The 20,103-nt window shown below is 34.9% G+C and overlaps 1 protein-coding gene across 13 annotated transcripts in view; it reads left to right on the plus strand.

Annotated features, from left to right (window-relative positions):
* The window catches only part of MEF2C (myocyte enhancer factor 2C), a 125,644-nt gene that overhangs the window by 54,921 nt on the left and 50,620 nt on the right, over window positions 1-20,103 (plus strand). For all 13 annotated transcript variants that reach the window (XM_019281995.3, XM_019281998.2, XM_010393025.3 and 10 more), the window contains one exon: window positions 5,299-5,502. In XM_019281995.3, coding sequence (XP_019137540.1) covers window positions 5,299-5,502 — 204 coding nt within the window. The remainder of the gene's footprint in view (window positions 1-5,298; window positions 5,503-20,103) is intronic.

Below are 20,103 nucleotides of genomic sequence, written 5' to 3' on the forward strand. Positions count from 1 at the left end.
TTTATAAGAACATGGAAGCAGTCTGATGAAAGTCTTTCATTTAATATGGTATGCCCAACTATTGCATAAAAGAAGGTTTGTCTAGGTCAAATTCTGCACTGGTGCTGTTTGCCAGTCCCATTTGAGATTTATTGTAAAGATAGTTTCAGCCAGACCTCTTCATACGACAAACAGTTCTAGACAAAAATCAGAGGAATTTCCTCAATAAGAGGAAAAAGGGAAGAGAGAATATGACAACAGCTTTTGCCTCTCAGTTATCTGAGATTTTGAAAGGATAGGCTTAGGTGCCTGGCAGTGACATTTCAGTGAAGAGCCCCTGTGATTACACATGGCCAACTTGGCCTTATGTTTGAAGTTGGGTAGACTGCTCATGTAAGTACCTCCTGTTTGTCACATACATCGTATCTACTGTGCTTGCTCTAGTCCTCATATCAGAAATTTAGACATTCCAGATGAAATAAGGAGAAACAGACAACACTTCTTTTTGACAACATGGTGCCACTATCAGATACTTGTGTGATCCCTCTTCTTCACCTGTTTAATAGCAGGAAATGTATTTGGGAAGGATTGTGTGAAAATTCTGTTTCTCTCATTTTCCTATGTCAGCAGCTATATACCTCTATAGCCAGAATAGAAAGAAGTAAGGAGAGCATTGATATTCTGACACTGGTTGGACTGAATTACATGAAGCATCACCAGACTCCTACTTTGAAAACATAAAGTGTTAGTACATATGCTGTGACTATTAGTGACAAATAAGGAGTGATGTTATGGTTCAGCCTCTCGTAGTTTGTGAGATTTCAGAAAAATTACTAGAAGGATATGAATTAAAAATAAAGCTAAACTAAACTGAACTAAACTAATCCCAAACCAACTCCCACCAAAAGAAAGAAACAATGAGCACATGGCAAAAAAGATAGATAATGTATCCTGAAGCCTGTATTCATTAAATGAGAATATTTATGGATGCATCTGTTTCTTCACTGATATATTAAAATCTATAAGAAGTAAAAAATTGTCATTACAAATTTAGTTAAATAAAGACTATTTCCAGTGGCCAGCATCCCCATTCACAAATCCAACACAGCTACATTATAATTTCAGCAGATGAATTTGTAATTGCAAACAAGCAGCAGTACCTTTTAATTAATATAGCTTGAGTAAGTTTAACTTAATAGTGATTAAATAAGAAAGTCTTCTCTGCACCAAATTACCCTATAAATGGAGCATATGAGTGTGTGACACACACACACTTGAATTCAGGCTGTTTACACCTCCACTTGCATATAAACCTTAGTCCGTTTGAAAGTTGTTTGCATGGAACTGAAGAAAAGTCAGGGTTGAAATGGAAAAACATCCTTTTTAACAATTCTCTTTTTTCGATGCGTTTCTTTTAACACATGTGTTTCACCTTTAGTTAGAACTCCATCCAAAATGCATAAAAATCTCACCTTGATTTATATCAAGAAAATTGAAAGTTGGCTACTTCACTATAAGTATTTTATAATCAAGTAACATCTTGATTAGCTCACACCATAAAAAATCACCAGCATTAATGCTTATTCATACACAAAAATGCTTCAGACTTCAGTAACCTACCTTCTTGGTACCACCATTCTTATTAGGACAATTACATTTAAAATAAATAGATAGAAATTAAATAAGTAGAATGACCACAGTTCTAAGACAAATATAAAAGACTAGTGGGTTTTGAGTTAATACAAAGGGGTAGAATTAAGTTATTTTTGGTAAGATTCAGAAATAATTTTGGTGTTATCCACGCCCTACTCTTTTTCCAGTATATGTAAAACAATGCATTCAAGCATCTCATACAAGTATTTAGAAATTGCATAATTGTTGAAAACCTTGTATTTTATATACACATGCTTAAAAAGGTTTTAAAGACCCTTGAATGTTAGCCTCCTATCTATTCCACTTTCCACTCCACTTTAATTTTCCATCATTTTCACGCTGTCTTTATAAAATATTCTATCCCAAAAGGAAAACCTAAATTGCTTATCTTTCTCCTAAAGAGAAGTAGGTTTGTTAACTGGAAAACTTACAAATTAACAATGATTTAGATAGGGGGTAATTAAGCATACATTGACTAATATTGTGAGGAAATGACATGTAGTGATTTGATTCTTTCTGCTGAAAAAATTAAATATTAAAGAGATATTGAAGTGTATGCATTTTTGGGGGTGTCTTATTTGAAATATGTAGATGGATTTTCTCACTGTGTGTATGTTTTCCTTCAGTGTCACTAGCATTGTTTATGTCAAATGACAAAGTGACATTGTCAGTTGTTATAAGACACTATCAAGACTGAGTAATTTGAACACAGTACATAATTATAAGACTATGTGAACACATGAATTTTTTGGTGATGTAGCTACAGTTTGTGCTCATGACAATGTGAGTGTCTTGTTCATTCTCAGCACTAAATCAGTTCAAATGTAATCAGAGCTTCTACAATTGAGTTGGAAGGCAGTTGCACACTGCCTTTCAACTAGACAAAAGAGAACAAATCTTTTACATAACTTATGCTAATTTTTACCACTCAACAAATCTTGTTCAGTACTAGAATATTGTCTGCTACCTTAGAGAATATTTATTAGATACCTTTAGTGTGGACGAGTATAGTTAACATAGCAAATGGTGAACAAATTGAAGAAATAAAGTTAAGTAATAAACATTCTGTTTACTTACATTGCTCACAAAAGTATTTTAGCATATGGCATATTCATCTTCCTTATGTAGCCACATAGAAGAATGTATCCAAAGAGGTAATTTTGGTAATTTTGGCTTGAAGAGTATTCATAATCTTTTCTGAAGTTACTGACAGGACATTTCACTATAAATTTGAAATGTTCTCTACTATAAACTCTTGCAAAAGCATAATAAATTTACATCTGTGTATATGGATAATGTATATGTAAAGATAAACCACTATGAATGAGATATTTAAAAAGAAGTGGAACAGTAGTAGATACAATTGCCTTTAATTCATTAATCAGCAGTTACAGAAAGGATTATCTGGTACATTCAGAAAATATTAGGAAGATCAAGAAACTGAAACCAAATTAAATTCAGAGTAATTAAGATTATGTTTTAAAGAAAGAGAAAAGGAAGATCTAGATGATTTGTTGTTCTGGTTTGTGGGGTTTTTCACTGTCCATAAAAAGGAACTCTAACCAGTATCATTCTGGTAATAAGTACTATGAATTAAGTATCTGCTGTGCAGCAGAGCTGAGTGGTTTTTCAAAATGTGCAGGAATTTTACCTAACAATAAACACAAACAGTGGCTTTAAGGATATTGTTGTACTGGAGTGGACTTTAATGGTGAAAAGCATGCTAAATGCAGAGATACTCCACCTACAGCACGGTGGTCAAAAACTTGATTGAAAGGCATGTAAGATGCAGAAAAATATGTTGAATTAGTATATTTTATTTTCTGTATCTTTAATTATTTCTAAAACAAGCTTTTATATATATATACGTATACATGTATCTTTCAACCATTGCATTTCATTTTTCTGTAATCAGAGAAACCATTAAAGGAGTATTTTGAAGACAAGGATTTTATTATCATTATTGTTATTATTATTATTTAGAATTTGAGTGAAGTTTTGTTACCTGTCTCATTATTCATTCCAAATATCAAAAGCCATGATTAACAAATTTAGAAAGAACTATCAATTGTGCATGCTTGAGACCAGTGCTGTAGAAAGTGGTTTTTTAAAATGTTTGAAAAATTGTACTTAATGGCAATCCATCTTTTCTTAACAGTATGTTGACAGAGGATAAAATGATACAATAAAAGAAATAACATTCTGTATGCATTTGGGAGAATAAGTGTTCACAGTATGGGCACAAAGCCTCATCTTTCTGAGACAGTCTAACAAATAGGGATTAGCAATACTTAAAAAGTCACGTTTTCCTTGGCCTGACATGCTGGGATTTTAAGGTAGTTTGTGGTTGCACTTAGCATTAACTTGTATTAGAAGTGTGACAAGCTAAAACAGCACCCATCTGAATCACAGACAGACAAATGTTGCCTCAGCATTAAAGAGCAGAGGTGCCACTGTTAATGGGTATATAAGGGATGGTAGCAACAAATTCAGAATCAGGCAGACCAATAAACTTAGTTGTGTGCCTGTCCTTGACATGCAAAGTACCTTGACTACGTGTTAAATTTGATTAATTGTAGGCTTAGCAAAACCTTTTTTTGTCTTAAAAATTCCTGTAAATGAAAATTATTTAATAGAAATTGCACATGTGAAGAAACAAAGAAAAATTCAACCACACAATTCGCTTAAACAGCTCTTAGTAGTTTCTTATTTCAAGTCACATGTCTTACTGGAACTTGTAAGCTAGTAGTAGACGAAAAAAAGTCATTTGATGTGTAGGTCTTTCATTATCAAAACAGTCCCAGTGGAAAATTATGGTTTTGTAGACTATAATTATAATTTTCATACTGCATGGATTTTGCACGATGTCAGGGCATTAGTTGGCCTACTGAGAACTTGTAAACACATCCCTATTTCTTTCCTATATAACATGATCTAAAGCCCTTTGTACTTAAAAATGCCAGTTCACATTCCTAAGCATATGGCTTGAAATGAAATACCATAAGTGTCTTCAGAAAAGACTTTGTTTCAAAGGCTGCTGACCAGCTATTGTTTTTTCTTCATTCATGCTTTATAATTCTCATTTCTCACAGGTGTGAATTTTTAATACTAGATATTTCTTCAAAATTATTGTGTTGTATTGTGAGCAATGTATCTCTTTTGCACTACTTAAATGCTTATGAAATAATTTCTTTGCTTCGAAGCTAGCAGGAGTTGGGGGGCTTTAAATCAAAGTCAATTGCTATCAGAAAAAAAATCAGAATTGACTGCACTTGTTCAAGCTATTTACAGCTGCTAATCTGAGGTGCAGTTTTTAAATATTGATGGAAAAGATGTATGCAGTCTAAAGGGTATCTGAATTTAAAAGTTACAGAGAGACATGCAGTATCAACACTTCATAGCACCACTAAATGAAAATACTTCATAGTCCTTACCTATATCTCAAGTTTCGTGGGGTGATAATTACATATTACTTCTCCCTTGTGTAATACATACACACACATATATAATCTATTTTGGAGCTGTATTTGTATTTATGCATTTGTTTCCTGAGCATACTCAATTCAAAGACTACAACAGTTCCACATTATATTTCAGAAAAAAAGGAGAAGGACTAAGAGAGCAACTGGTGGATTTCTGATGGACATTTTTTGCTTTTTTTTCCAGGTGACTTTTACAAAGAGGAAATTTGGGTTAATGAAGAAGGCTTATGAGCTTAGTGTTCTATGTGACTGTGAGATTGCTCTGATCATCTTCAACAGTACCAACAAACTGTTCCAGTATGCCAGCACTGATATGGACAAAGTGTTGCTGAAATATACTGAGTATAATGAGCCGCATGAGAGCCGAACGAATTCAGATATTGTTGAGGTAAGTCTTCATCTTTTGCTCTAAGATGGAGGTGCCCCAAGTAGATTATACCCTCAAGTGACATAGCAGCAGGAGAGCAGAACAGGACAACAGGGCATCGCTTGGACATTGGAGTCCGTGAAGCCAAAGCTGCAGGAAATCCATGTCTTTTGTGAGCAGTTTTATATTTCTGAGTCTTGCAGAAACTTCTGCAAAGGGATTTCTGCCTCCCTATTGTCCAGCTTTCTGTGCTGCTTTGTCAATTTGTCCCATTAATCCTCTCCATGCCTTGACCACTACCTACCAGCTGAATCTCCCTCTTGTCTTCTACTATCTTCCAGGGACATGGTCTCTGGAAAGCATTGCATAATTTGTCTCCACAATCCAAAAGTTATAATATTGTCTGTCCAGAAGGAATTAAGAATAGATTGCAAAAGATGTGGGAGAAGATTTAGAACCACTTGTTGGAGGCGTTTGACTGACTTTTTTAGCTTTTTGTTTGTTTACAAAGAGTGTCTAAAAAAATGCAAGTTGATTTACAATCTGCTCAGTAAAAATATATCAGCTACCCACACAGAATATTGTTACCATAATATAACAGTAACAGTATCAAAGCAATAGTGTCAGAATGCTAGAAGCACTTTTTATTTTTTTTAAATTATAAGGAACAATTTTTATTTACAATTACTGAAAATTATTAATTTAAATTTAAGATTTTAAAAATTAAGTTTATAATATTTGGAGAAAAGTTAGTTTACTTTACTTTAATTTGGATTCAAACCATGAAAAATACATGAAGCCTTCAATGATTTTTTTGCTATTAACAAAGCACACTATCTTAGACAGATATCTAAAAGATGGGTTATGTGACCTACACAACTCCCATTTCTAAAGCACATGACTGATTAGGGATCTAAAGGCTCAATTAAAAATGTAGTGGCAGGACGACAACCTATCTGAAGGGTCAGTGAAAATTTATTCCTGAATATATTAGTGTATATGCCTAGTTTACTCCAGACCTTTATAAAGTTAGTTTCAGATTTTTGAATGATCTGGATGTTGTCTGAAATGATACTTTGATGCTTTTAGAATCTTCACCAGGGTTAGCCATGTTTTTGAGACTAGCAATGTAAGAAAGTGAGTTATTTCTATATAAAATGTTTTTAAAGGATAAAAGATTCTGCATAATTAAGATAGTTAAACTTGTTACAAGGAGTTCCAGTCACACCACCTTAGATGGGCAAAGATTGCACACAGGAATATATACCTCTTCTGTCTATCCTTATGTCAGTATCTAGGAAGCTACTGTTTTGCTTTCCTCATTATTTCCCTCCGGATTCTCTCCCCCATTAGAAGAGGGTGAGGTTCTGACAGCAGAATAAAATTTAAGTGAGGTACTACTAGAAGGAAAGTGCATAATTTCTTCTTCCTCTCCATCATCTTTCCCCTCTTATTTCAAATATTTTGTACAAACATGAAGCCTTTCCTGTCACTTAGATCTAGGAAGTCATGTCCTGTCCAACAGAATTCAAATTTTATGCCCAAAATAAAGTCCTGTCCTCTTTTAGTGGCAAAAAGCCAGAATATTCTTAGCAGAAGAGTTTCCTGTGATATCTTTACTTCTTCCTGCAGGCTTTCTTGTGAAAATAGGTGACTAATCCAGTTACGGATTTATTACTTGCTTTACAATGAATGAATACTTTTGATCATAAGGACTATGGCTTTTCAAGGAACTTGAATGAAAGCTTTAAATTTCAAATAACGTTGACATTTTCAGAAAGAGCGCTCACTGCACCAGTAAAATCCCTTTCTGCATAAACAGTGGGCCAATTTAGATAGGCTGATCAGCAGTTTTGCATGCAGATGTGTAATTTTCTGGCTATACCCAAAGTTTGGTGGGCAACTGTTTTCATTTCTCTAAAAAAAACAAAATAAAAGTAGGTAATTGAAATAAATGTTATTTAAATTGAACAGTAGACATAAAAGGCCAAATGAAATGAATGTTCTATCAGCTCTGAGTTTGATTTTCTACTTATCTATGTTCTCCCTGTAACATAAAATACTTAAACTATATCAATATTTGTACAGTTTCAGAATCCAAGGAGTACTTCTCCAGGGCGTAGGTTTGAACTAGAATTCCATATTAACATGCTTTTACTGGATATTGAACATCACAGTTACAAGTACAGTAGAGGACAGAGCCCACGAAAATATGCAATCTGATAAATGGCTTGACCCTTAGTGTAGTCTGGGTATAGTTTTAGGTACAGGATATAAATCTGCCACACATTTAAGTATTTTAATTATCAGTTAAACTGACTACATTACACATATTTCCCTTGTAAGGAGTCCATCTTCTTTTCACTTTCAGACAGCTAAATTTCACACTTACAATTTTTAATCTTGTTCTTCCAGAGCAATCAACAGAAGCTGAGAATAAGACAGCATTATTAAATCTGATAATTTTCAACTAAATGTCTGTTCTATAACTATATTTCAGCAGAAGAAAAGGGCATAGCTGTGCTCATAGATTTCTGCACAGTATTAGAGAAAGAAAACTTTTTTAGTCAGACCTATGAAAATTTGAAATTTAACTAAAAACCGTATAAAAGTCTTTAATTTAGAATCCGATTTTTGTTCACATTCAGCATAATATTAACTATTTTGTTACTTTTCAGTTTTGGTAGAACTGTGTAATCAGACATTAGAATGTGGTGCAACTTCTTTGAGCTACTTATATTCAAAGAAAATTAAAAGAGCAACTCTCTAATATGTAGTTAATTACTTTTAAGTTAAACCACTGCTATTCAAATAGAAAAATGACATAACTTTTCATGTAGATCTGGATAAAACTGTTAATTTTATAAAGCAAATATTTTCTGTGTAATTACTAGTATTAATTATATTTAGCATTTCTGAAGAAGTGAGTATTCAAGCCATAACTTTTTATTTAAAGTATCAGAAGAAAACAAGGTCATATATCTAACAAACATCACACTGTTTTTTAATGGAAAATTAGTTCCACCCAACTTACAGGTATATGATCTCAATAAATCTATCTTGATAAAAAATAGAATGCTAATATTAAGAGAATTGTAAAGGCCAATTACTGCTCTTCGAGCTTTTGTAGTTTAATGATTTAAACAAATAACACTTTCTTTCCATATGTAGCAATTTTATTTACATGTAATAAATATAACTGAGATGTTTTCCCCTTACTTCATCAAAATGGAGTTGATTAACATGAAATTTGATATATCTGAGTTTTTCAGGTCACAAAAATTGTCTACCAGCTGAATGTGTTTCAGTTAACACCCAGTAAATATACTTACAACATACATAGGGAAATAAAAGTCAGTAGACACCCATGAAGGAGAAAATATATGCATTCTATACTCACATTTATCCATTTCAAGAAACAGTGACAGTTACTGTGAGTCTTACCAAAATCTGCATGGAAATATGCATACATTCTGGGAAACAAACAAACCAAACAAAAAAAGCCAACAAAACAAAACAAACAAACAAAAAAGGTACATTCTGAAACTTGTGTTTAGCATATAACTTGATTCTTAAAATTGAAACTATTATGGCCTCACCCACCAAACTACTCATACTACAGTCATTCATTCAATTTTCCTTCAGTTAAAAAGTGAACATTAGTTGCTGGATTTAGTAATTTCTTTTAAGGAACAGCAGAAACTCTGGAGAGTTCATTCAACACAGAGAAAAAATATAATATTTCATCTTTGTGCTAACCTCCAAGTGTGTATGTAAATTCCAACAATAATATATTCAGCATAATTGTATAAGACTAGGCAATAACTCTTTTGTCAGTAAGGAAATGGGGAACAAAAAATGTCAGCATTTTACAAAGTCAAGTATGTGCATTATGCTTTCTTTGGATTTATTAGAAATTAGGCCATATCCTTTTCTTGTTTCTGTAAAACAGAAGTAGATATAACACAACTTATTTTAGTGATATCTCAACGCCATACTGCTGTGGTTAACAAGAATCTAGTTCTGAAGCACTATAAGACCACTACTCAGAAGCTCAGAAAGGACCTCACGCTTGGACTAAAGGAGGCAGATTTCAGAGCAGGAATATGGGGAAATGTTTTGCTGCAAATATAATTAAAAGTCTAACCATGCTACAGAACTGCTGTGATTCTTCAGCTAAGCCATCAAGCCTTTGCTGATTTAAGGTGAAACTCCCTGCCTGTTTTCTTTCTCATTGTCCCTTTTTCCTTCTCATTTCTTTCATGTCAAAGCATCAGCTACTGTCTCAGCTTTAGAAAATCTCTAGTGAGTTTTCACTAAGTCCTAGTTTTGATTCAGTTTCTGGTATATTGAGTTTAATACACTGAGCCTTGCTCTGGGTGTACATAAATCATTCCTTCACAAATCACTCACTATTTTATCTTTCAGCTCTCTTTAAACCCCCAATCCATCAATTGCTTTGGCCCTGGTGCTATTATTGTCCCTCTTTCTCCAGCCGACTTCTATTCATCTGCTGATTCAGTGGTCACTTCCTTTAGTCCAAGTTCTCCTAGTAGTAGAACTTTCAAATTCATCCCATTAAACATATCTTCCATTTTGAGGCAAACTCATTTCCATCTCCTCAGTGCCCCTTTACTATACCACTAATCGCTAGTAGAGAAAAAAGAGAAACACAGACTTCATTCATCCTTCTCATTGCTAACTGAGGTTCTATATCATGAATGCTGATCATCCACCAAATATCTTAATTTTGCAAAGTTTGCTGCATAAAACCGCTAATTTGTATGCTTGCACAAACATCTGTCTGATCTTTGCAGCTCTCCGTTACCTTACAAAAAATTCTCCCATAAACTCAATGTCTTTTCTGAAATGTCTCTCTTGTTACCTGCTTTTTGATCAATCTTTTTCTGGCACCTGTCTTCAACTGCTCCTTCATTTGTCTCTCTCTCTCTCTCTCTCTTTTTAATCAAGTCTTAGAAGGATTTAGTGGTCCTCAACATAGATTTGTACATATAGGAAGATATCAGCCCCTGCAATATGCGGTCATATCTTTCTGCTTCAATAGAACCTTAATCTCATCCGGCTTCTCATCTATACATTGTCTTACTCTGTTAGGGATTGATTTTCCGTTACACTTGATAGTACTCCATCCTCTCTTGCCTCTTCTTTCTCATGGAAATTAGGTAAGTTTGGAAAACTTGAATTCAGTGAACTCTTGCTTTTAGTGATAGTGAAGACTTAATCAAGAATTAATCTGAGCTATTCTAGGAGTTTAATTTTTTTAGGGACATTTTGATGGGGTTGCAGGTTTTGCATGGCAATAAAAACCCCAAAAATGTAGTTCTAATTTGCAATAATATGTTCCATTTTAAAATAATTTGCACATTATAGATTCTTTTTCATGGATAATGAGCATCTAGCATGGTCCTTTTAACTTGTGTTGCATAGGGTCACACACGTTCATTCTCTAGTAACTGCTGCTGAATTGACCTTTTACAGAGTATTTTTCCTTTTCCAGTGGACTTCTGTATTTGGTAAGCAAGAACAGTCTGAACATAGAAAAAGAAATATGTGCTATTTGCAGCTTCATTTTCCCCTAAGAGCAAGAAGTGAGGTTTTGAACATGTGAAACTCTCCCTGCAGATTGCTCATCCTTTGTGTTTTACAACACATGGAGAAATCTTCACAGACCTTAACGTTAAGAAGGCAAGGAACAAAGTATTACCAAGCCCTGTAGAGTGGTGGAATTCAGAAATTTTTTTATTGTGTGCTTTTTTGTTTGTTAATGGTGGAATTCAGAATTTTTTTTATTGTGTGCTTTTTTGTTTGTTAAACAACCATTTTTACTCTGAAAAAAATGTGCCTAATGAAAACATACAACTAGTGATAGACAGCAGTTCATTCTTCCACTGATCTGTAGAAAAGTTAGTTTGAACTGAAAATCTGGTCGTTTTTTGTATGGCCAGTCCCAACATGTTAATTGGCATACTTTTAAATCTCCTTGAGGGACTTGAGAGTTAACACTTAGTACAGCTTTAGCACAGTAGAAGGTTGGAGTTGATAAGAATGGCACTCAGGTGGCTATAGGCAGTACTTGTGCCTGAGAGGAATGCCGCAATCCTGTTTTGCTCATGGACTTACTGCACATTATCCCATCAATCCTTACAGATGTGCTGTGGGTCCTATAGCACATGTAGTCAATAGATGTGGAAGTTCCGAATGAGATAAAGAGAAAAGAAAATTTCTTCTGTCAATTATTTCTAAAGGTCACAGAGCTAATGACTAGCTGGGAGGTTAATTAGATTCTGAAAGCCTCTTCATATCAATTAAGATTCTTATCTGTTTATTTGTGGTAAATAAGCCCATACAACTCTCTAAATGTTCTCTTTTTAGGAAAAATAAGGCAACTGTTGTAGCTTGTTTAATGTAATAGGTGTATTTTCTTCTCTTGTCATCATAACATAATACTGCGTATAAACAAGCCATGAAATACACATCTAGTCAGCTCCTGAGCTGCTGAAATCAGGGGATTTCTTTCAACTACCATGGGCTGAAGATCTGGGACAGTATGGAAAGTAAGCCTGTATGTAAGAAAGGTTATTCAGGGTGATCTAAAGACAGTACAGTGTATTGGATACTGCCCTGGACTAGGACTCATGAGACCTGGGTTTTATTAATAGCTTTGCCAAATACTGTTGTGTGACCTTGGGTAAGTCACATTTCCTCCTAATGCTTCAGTTTCCCTATCTGTGAAATGGGGATAGCACTATTGATTTCCTTTGTAAATTGGTTGAAGACCAGTTGCTGAAATAACAGTTACCATTTACACAGGACAGATATTTGGAAGGAGTCTGGCCAAAAAATTTCCTTTGGATGATTATTTAGGCTTTTTAAATGCCTTTGTCTTCTTTCATTTTTTAGAAAATACAAGCCAAACCACTATTGCCAACATCATGTATGATAAAACCATGGGACTGAATTCAAGATCTTCAGCATTTTTCCTTTGTCTTTGTTTGCCAACTGAGTATTGAGTCTTTGAATAATATGTTTGTAAATTAATGTACTCTTCTGAGTTTTTTCTGGTTTTTCCTAACCATGACTGGTTAAAAAGAAATCTCAGAGGGAAAAATATCTTGGTTTCAAAAGTAATACAAGGCTGTCCATTTTATCAATCTTGAACTAATTTTTTAAAGCAACTACTTTAGAAATACATCTTTTCCAAACAAAATCTGACATTCTTACCTAATCTTATTATTTCATCAATTTGGGATTCATGTAAATAGTAGCTATTACAAGACCACAAGAAAAACTTCAAAGCTGTAAAACTGTTTGGTAATTCTACTCTGTCCAAAGTAATCTCTCCGTGGAACTGCTGTTTCAGTCAGTGAGAATGTCCAAATTAGTTCTTCTACTGCACCCAGTAGGTAGCAATTTATTCCCTTCCTCCCACTTATCCTCATGAGATTTTTGATTCTTTATCTTCCCAGGCTATTTTCAAGCTCTCCTTGATAATTCTGCATCTTCCTGTTACTGTGCATTTAATAAGTCAGAAACTTTGGTTGCTTTGCAGTCTAGAAGAAGACAGGTAGTGGGTCAGGGGTTTTTTCTAATATTTCAAATTAATTCAATACGTGAAAAATGCAGCTAGGGGAAAGTTGCATGATGAGTTGTTTAATTTTGCTTTATCTCAAAAAAAAAACCGTTTTCCATTATGATTTATTTCAGCAAGGATTTGGTTAACATGAAATAAAGTTTGTAATCTGTGTTGGTTTAACAAAACCTGGTTGGTGGAGGCAGGGAAAAAAACCCTGGCGTCCCCTCCATATATATCTCAAATGAAAGCAAAGCCACTCACCTGACAGCTACTTTTCCATATGTGGAAGAAGAGAGAAGGGACAGACAAAATAAAATGGATCCAGAGTTAGTTATTCTGAAGCACATGGTATATGAGAATCATCTTTTGAGTGTATTTAGGGGGTGGTCTGGGCCTCCTATTTTAACCTTGTTGTGGATTGTGTCATTTTATTTTTCATTTATTCTTCTGTACTTTTTTAATAGTTTTTAAAATATTTTAATAACTTAATAAATTTTTGGATGAATTGTTGCAAAAATACTGAAATGAACAAGGTGAAAAATATGTGCAGAATATAAATATGTTTCAAATGGTTCATTGCCTTTTTTTGTCAAACTGGGATTTAAAGCTGTATTTCTTAGAGCAAAGTCTATTTCGCAGATCATGTTTTGTTTCTCCAAAACATGATATATGGAGCTGGAAATATCTTACATGTCTGTGTAACATTCTTAGAACTTAATAGCTCCAAAGTTTTATCCCAATGTAACCACTGGAGAACGTTCTTTGTTTTTGTAATCACTGTTTCACATAGTAACAGCTTGTTGTATTTTAGTCTGTTTGCCAGAGGGTAGGTTTATTTTTAAATGCCTGAACTCTGAATTTTCTTTATTTTTCCAAGATTGGAAGCAGCTGAAATGCCTGAAGTTACAGGTTGAAGGGCTTGCTTCACAATATGAGATGAGAAGCCTCATTCCCTCCTCCTTGTGTTTTTCTTTTTTTAAATTTTTTTCCTAACAATGTCTCTTAACGGATATTTGTCTAAAAATAGAACACTGTCTAACTAAAAATAGCTTGGTGCTCAGTCTTGCCAAGGAAAATGGAGAGGAATAGGCGTGGAATAGAAGGCTGAGTAATCCAGCTCTATTCATTCACAGATCCCTTTGAGAATATGGGCAATGATAAAGTGCCCTCAAAAAACCACAGGCCTGACTTGCTCTCTTCAGACTCCTAGGTGCCAATAAACATTTTAGCCCAAGGATATACTTTTTTTTCCTCATGGACCGTAAACACTTTCTGAAAGACAAGGCTTTGTTTCACAGAAACTAACTTACTGTCAAAAATAGCTGACTTTCCTAAGGTCCATTTTTTTTTACATTCCACATGTTTTTAATTTATTTTAAGATAAGCAATGACTGCAATGTTCTGTCAAGAATTACTATGAAATGTCGCGTATCTAGCGTGAATGCATGAAAAAAATAGACGCTTTTAAATTATTTCATGTGCCCTCAAAACTTCATATATAAGTAAGAAGGAAAAATTTATCACTCTGATTCGGAGCAGCAAAAGTAAATTGGTAGACATTATTTATTTCACTGAAAAATCAAACTTTAGCTGCAGAGCACTTCTGCATATATATAAGCTTTTTAATTTCTAATTGTTCTGAAACTCAGATTTCACCAAGAGAGTATGGAAGATTGGAACAGAAAAGGGCAGGATCTAATTTACTTTAAAATAAACCTGTTGAGAACCCTGCAAAGCGGGAACTTTTCATTTGAAAAGCTGTCAAATTAGAGAAAATCGATCTTGTTCTGTATTGCAGTTTTTCGTTTCACACCTCCATTCTGGTATTGCAGTGTGAGATATCAGTACTACTACATGGCAGAAGAAACACCAGGAATGGTTGAGCATGTTATGTAAAACAGGAGTGTTTGTTGTTGTTCTGCATGGAGTTTTCTGCATTTGGATTTTTGGTTGTTTTTTTTAACCTGAGTAACCTGGTCAAACACAGCAACAGGGTGTGGAAATGTCAGCGCAGTTCACAGGGTTATTTGAGTGTGAGTATTGTTTTGTTTTGTTCAGTTCCTGTAATGCTGCTTGTGATAAGACTCTGGAGACAAAGGACGATAATTGATGGAAAGGGACTTAAATCACTCCAAAAAGAATCAAGGTCCTTGTATTTGGGTACATCGACTCTTCTGGTCTCCTTCCTCCTTGTAAAGCATTTTGTCTTCTTGCATGTTGGCCCCCCTCTGCTCTTTGTAACGGAGGCAGGCCACAAGTAATTCCTTTATGCAGTACACAGGGTTTTATTGTGTCTGTGTGGTGTATTAGTAACTACCAAGGCTGAATTCTACTATTGTATCTTCACTTCAAGCACAGAAAAATAGGACACACTACCCTGCATTACCATTTTCAGCCTAGATAGTGAGCTACTTATAGCTGTGTTCCAGACACAAAGATTTTTGTAAGCAAGTTCGTTTTTAATTTTCATCATTGAAATACCCCTGCTTTGTAAGAAAAATACAAAATATGGTTATTACCCAGATTTGTATGCAGTAGTGATAATGACAAGTGTAAAAATACTACATATTCTCTTACCTCACAACTGTTTTTAATATAAATTACTGACCTTGCCCTCTTTTCCCCCAAGACTTTTTGTTTTATTTGGTTTCTATAAGCTCTCAACTGTTCTTTGTTAAATCAATGTTGAAGATTATGCAACGTTGAGTTTCTAGCAAAATCAGTTGCATGTTGCACAGTTCTTCATATGCTTACACATGAGTAAGGAGTTTTTAGATGTATAAATGTTTCCAGATGTGGGCCCTTAGCTACCCCTCATTAGGTTAAAAGAGCCCTATGGTATCAAAAGCCAGAAAATTCTGCTATGCAAAGCTCACTATTCATGTTTTATTAGATCCTTGATTAAAGCCTAGAGAGGTCAATGGGAGCATTCTGACTAAATTCACATCTGCCTTGTTACAGTTTCTAGCACAGACAAAAATTTCTATGGATTCTGTCACCTTTTGTAGTAAGCAATACTAGAATAGGTCTTACTTCTAAAAAGATTTATGGAAGTCACCTTTTAGACACTGAAACTTGTCACAAAAAGAAAATTGAATGCTCCTGCAAATCTCTGCAGAACCATGGCTCTTTTTTTGAAGCAGTCAGTAAAGGTGACAGAGCTGGGACCTCAATAGTTCGTAACATGAGTGGCATTTATGTATCAGTACTCAGAAGTAAAACTCCCTGCCACAGAGTTGTGAATTATGTGAGAAACAAAGGCACTCTGAAGTAGAACTTCATCACCAAAGAGGATAGAGATGAAAAGTCAGTCTAATCTTGGCTTTATGCCTACTTTATTCTCCTGATAGGGAGCCAACATCTTAAATGTTCTGCTCAGGCTGGAACACCTTACTTATGTGATTTGTATGAAGCAAAACACCTGCATACCTCTCCTTCCCTAGACTGCACACAAATAACACTATTTTTGTGAGATGCCTTTCCACAGTTTTCATGGCTGTGGCAAAAGTTCTGTTAAACTTCAAAATATGCTGACTTTTCTTCCTTGTTACAGTAAGATGGTATAAATTAATTATTTATTTGTGTATTATAAAATTTGCATCGATCCTCTATGCATTATGTACTTCATATTGATTAGACTCCATTTGCCCTGAATTCAGAGAGGCCTCTATGTGTCTTTTTATATGACAGGTGAAATTAATGTAAGTTACCAAATTTGAAGTGCTATAAAACCTCAAACACATATGCTTTGTTGTTCTACATTTTTAATAATCACAAGTCTATAGTCAGGTATGAATCAATGTCCATATTCCGGAACTGTTAAACTTTGTTAAAATCTTAAATAACCATTGCTCATTGCATTAGAAAAACGCCATTTAAAGAGCTTCAATCAACATTTTCTTTATGCAGCAATCTATAAATCCAAAACTTTATGTAGTTGTGTTTTCCTTACTTAGTTTTGCCATGAACATTTCTATATATGGTTACCATTAATGGAGAAGTAAAAACTGTTAAAAGAAGTTGCATCATCCATGTTCTAATCATTTAGTTAATTTTTTGTGTAATAGACAGTTACGTAAAAAGTAAAAAACTGTGATATATTGGATATGCTTGCATTAAAAAAAATCTTAAACTCATTTATTTATATCATCCTGTGTGATCTATAGACAATTATAGTGCAGAGTTATAAAAATGATCATGCACTTTACTTTGGATTGTTGAAGCAACTGTTTATTTCTTTGATCAAGTGTTACAGCACACAGGTTGCTCAAAGAAAACAAATTATAGAAGAATCAACAAGAGTACTTTAAACAACACACAGGGATTGGTTCAAAAGAGATCAAAATCTTGACAAAGAAGCAGTACCTATTGGAACACCTCATTTAAAGTATATTTAGGTTACTACAATATAACCGTGGCTGTAACACGAAAAGCATAAAAATATAAGAATTTTCCTTTCATTTTTTTAATCCAAGGCATGATTATTACATCTAATTTGTTCAAACATATATCAGTAAAGTGGAAGCTATATGGATTCCTTCCAATATGTGCCTTAGCATCTGAGCTACATTTCTGTGACCTGTGTGAAAAGAAGCTTGACATCCTAGACGTAAATTTTCACATGACCCACATATATTGTTTAACTCTTGAATAAAAGCTTGTAATTATGCTCAGTACTTTCTATCCTATATCTGAAAATGTTTCACAGGAGTGACTAAACTTGCCTACAATATGGCAACTTGGTCACTTGTCCAAAAATCGCATCCAGAGGCACATGAACATTGTGAAGGATCTGTTACTTGACCTTCAAGATTACTAGGGGCCTGTACTGTGCTTAGTAAGTATTGATGCAACATGGGTCAAAATTGACAGTCTTTCCCAGTCTTAGTTTAAGACTCAAAGGATTTCAACAGGTTTTCCTCAAACAAAAATGCTGTTACAAGTCAAAGAGCTCTGTCTCCTGTCAAGTTCTGTTTCTCTGGCTGAACAAATGGTGCATTTGTTAATGCTCAAAAGCAAAATATTACAGTGAATGGTATATAGGTTTAACCATTTAGAACTGTCTAGAGCATAGGAAGCTGAATAAATCCTATCCCTTCTAGGAATATGGCAGGCAATAGTTTTGAGCCTATTCAGATAAAAGAAGAAACAGAACCTGTGTTTCCAGTTAGCATGCTTCTAACCACTAACTGTTATATAGATAAAAGATCAGGAACAGCAATGTTTTCTTAGAAGGGAAGAATGAGTGTTCCTTGAGCCTTTGACATGTTGACTGTAGGAGGCGACAGTAAGTTTCAGTCAATACCTGAATATCCAGTAGGAATGTGGGTGAAGGCATTTCTGTATCTGTGGGTAAGCATCTGATGCTTCTGATGAGGGATAAGATTTCTGAAATCCCATTTGCTTGGTCTGGGTCACTCACAACTTCATCACATTCTCCTAGGTTTGGACATTGTTCTGTAGCACCAAACCCTTCTGGTGCCTCAGATCCTAACACAGTGTGAATTCCACTGTGAAGATCAGGTGCCTAAATAGTTAGTATTGCCAAATTGAGCTTTTTATGTTCCTAAACCCTTTATTAGATCTATTCCATAGCCCTTTCCTGTAACAAGGCCCTTCTTTGCAGCAAGGCAATCGCAGCAGGGTGTGGACTGCTCTTTATGGTTTCAGGGTAAGCTCAAAGCAAGAAGGAACACCCCTCATTGACTGTTTTCCTACGCTAACACTTTAAAAATTGCTTCTGTTCCAAAGGATGCTTAGAAAGAAGTGCTGTCATTTCACTGTCCTGGAGACATCTTCACATATAGCTTTCAAGTGGGGGGCAGGAAGAGGTGGGAGCTCTTCCTAATTGTAGAACCCTTGAACAGTTAGGACCCCTTTAGATAACTACATATATGTAAATATAATATGACAATTGGGAAATGATCTTTATCAATAATAAAGTTTATCTAGTAGGACTAAACCCACCTGGTACTAACACTTATGAGAGATTCACAACTCTAGCCTGAACTAGGGAGATCCTTCTGGGCTTGGATTTGAGGTGAGACACTGGATACCAAGGGTTATAGAATCTTCTTTTGTCTATCCCACAGATTAACTTTTTCATTCCATTCCCATTAAGGAGTTGAGAAATCCACCTATTCCTGTACAGTGTTTTTCATGGAAGAAATTTTCTTAATTCCACTCTTTCTTCATGAAGGGTAATGGAGTTAAATCACTGACTAAACCTAAAAGTTCTGAAGTTAAGTCTGCTTCCTACTGATATCCATGACCAACTGAGTGGCAGGAACAAAAGAAGTACTCGTTGATTCCTGCTACTGCTATTTTATTTGTGGTCTTGTGATCTACCATACCCAGGGAGAATAGGAATTTTGCCAGTTTTACAATCTATGTAAGTAAGCTTTTCTGCAGTTTATTTGGAAGTTTCACATTGTTGAGAAACTCTAGAAAAACCTCAGGACTTTGAACCCCTCTACAGATTCTAGGACCAAAATTTTGCACTTCTGAACTGGAGAAATTCTTTGTACTAGTCTGAAAGCAGACCAGTGACTTCAAGTCAGAGATACAATTTAATAGGAAAATTAAAATAAATGCAATAGTACAGAAATATGACACCCTGTTGGTCAGGGTGGTGGTAGCAATCTGATTAAATGGTGGCTGCAGTCCTCTTGAAGTGATAGATATGGCTCTGTCAAAGCGGTGATCCTGTAGAAAGGTCTGGTCTTCCTCTGAAGGTCCAGTTGTGGTTATGTAGCTCTTGTCCTCTGGGAATCCAGTAGGTAAAGGCTGAGCGTGGTGTTACAAACCTCAGATTATATCCAGGTAGGAATGCTTGGTTGGAGGAACATCTCACAACGGGATGATGTAATTTTATGAGTCATGCAGTGAGGCTAGATGGCCCATTAACAGAAGATATCTACCGGGGGGAGTTACCAGGGATGTGTCATGGAAGAGATAAAGAACCCTGCCCCACCTGGTTTTAACAGACAGTGATACAATACATACTTTTGGTTCCATCTTGCATTGTA

This window comes from Corvus cornix, chromosome Z, assembly GCF_000738735.6.
Source record: "Corvus cornix cornix isolate S_Up_H32 chromosome Z, ASM73873v5, whole genome shotgun sequence".
NCBI lineage: Eukaryota > Metazoa > Chordata > Aves > Passeriformes > Corvidae > Corvus > Corvus cornix.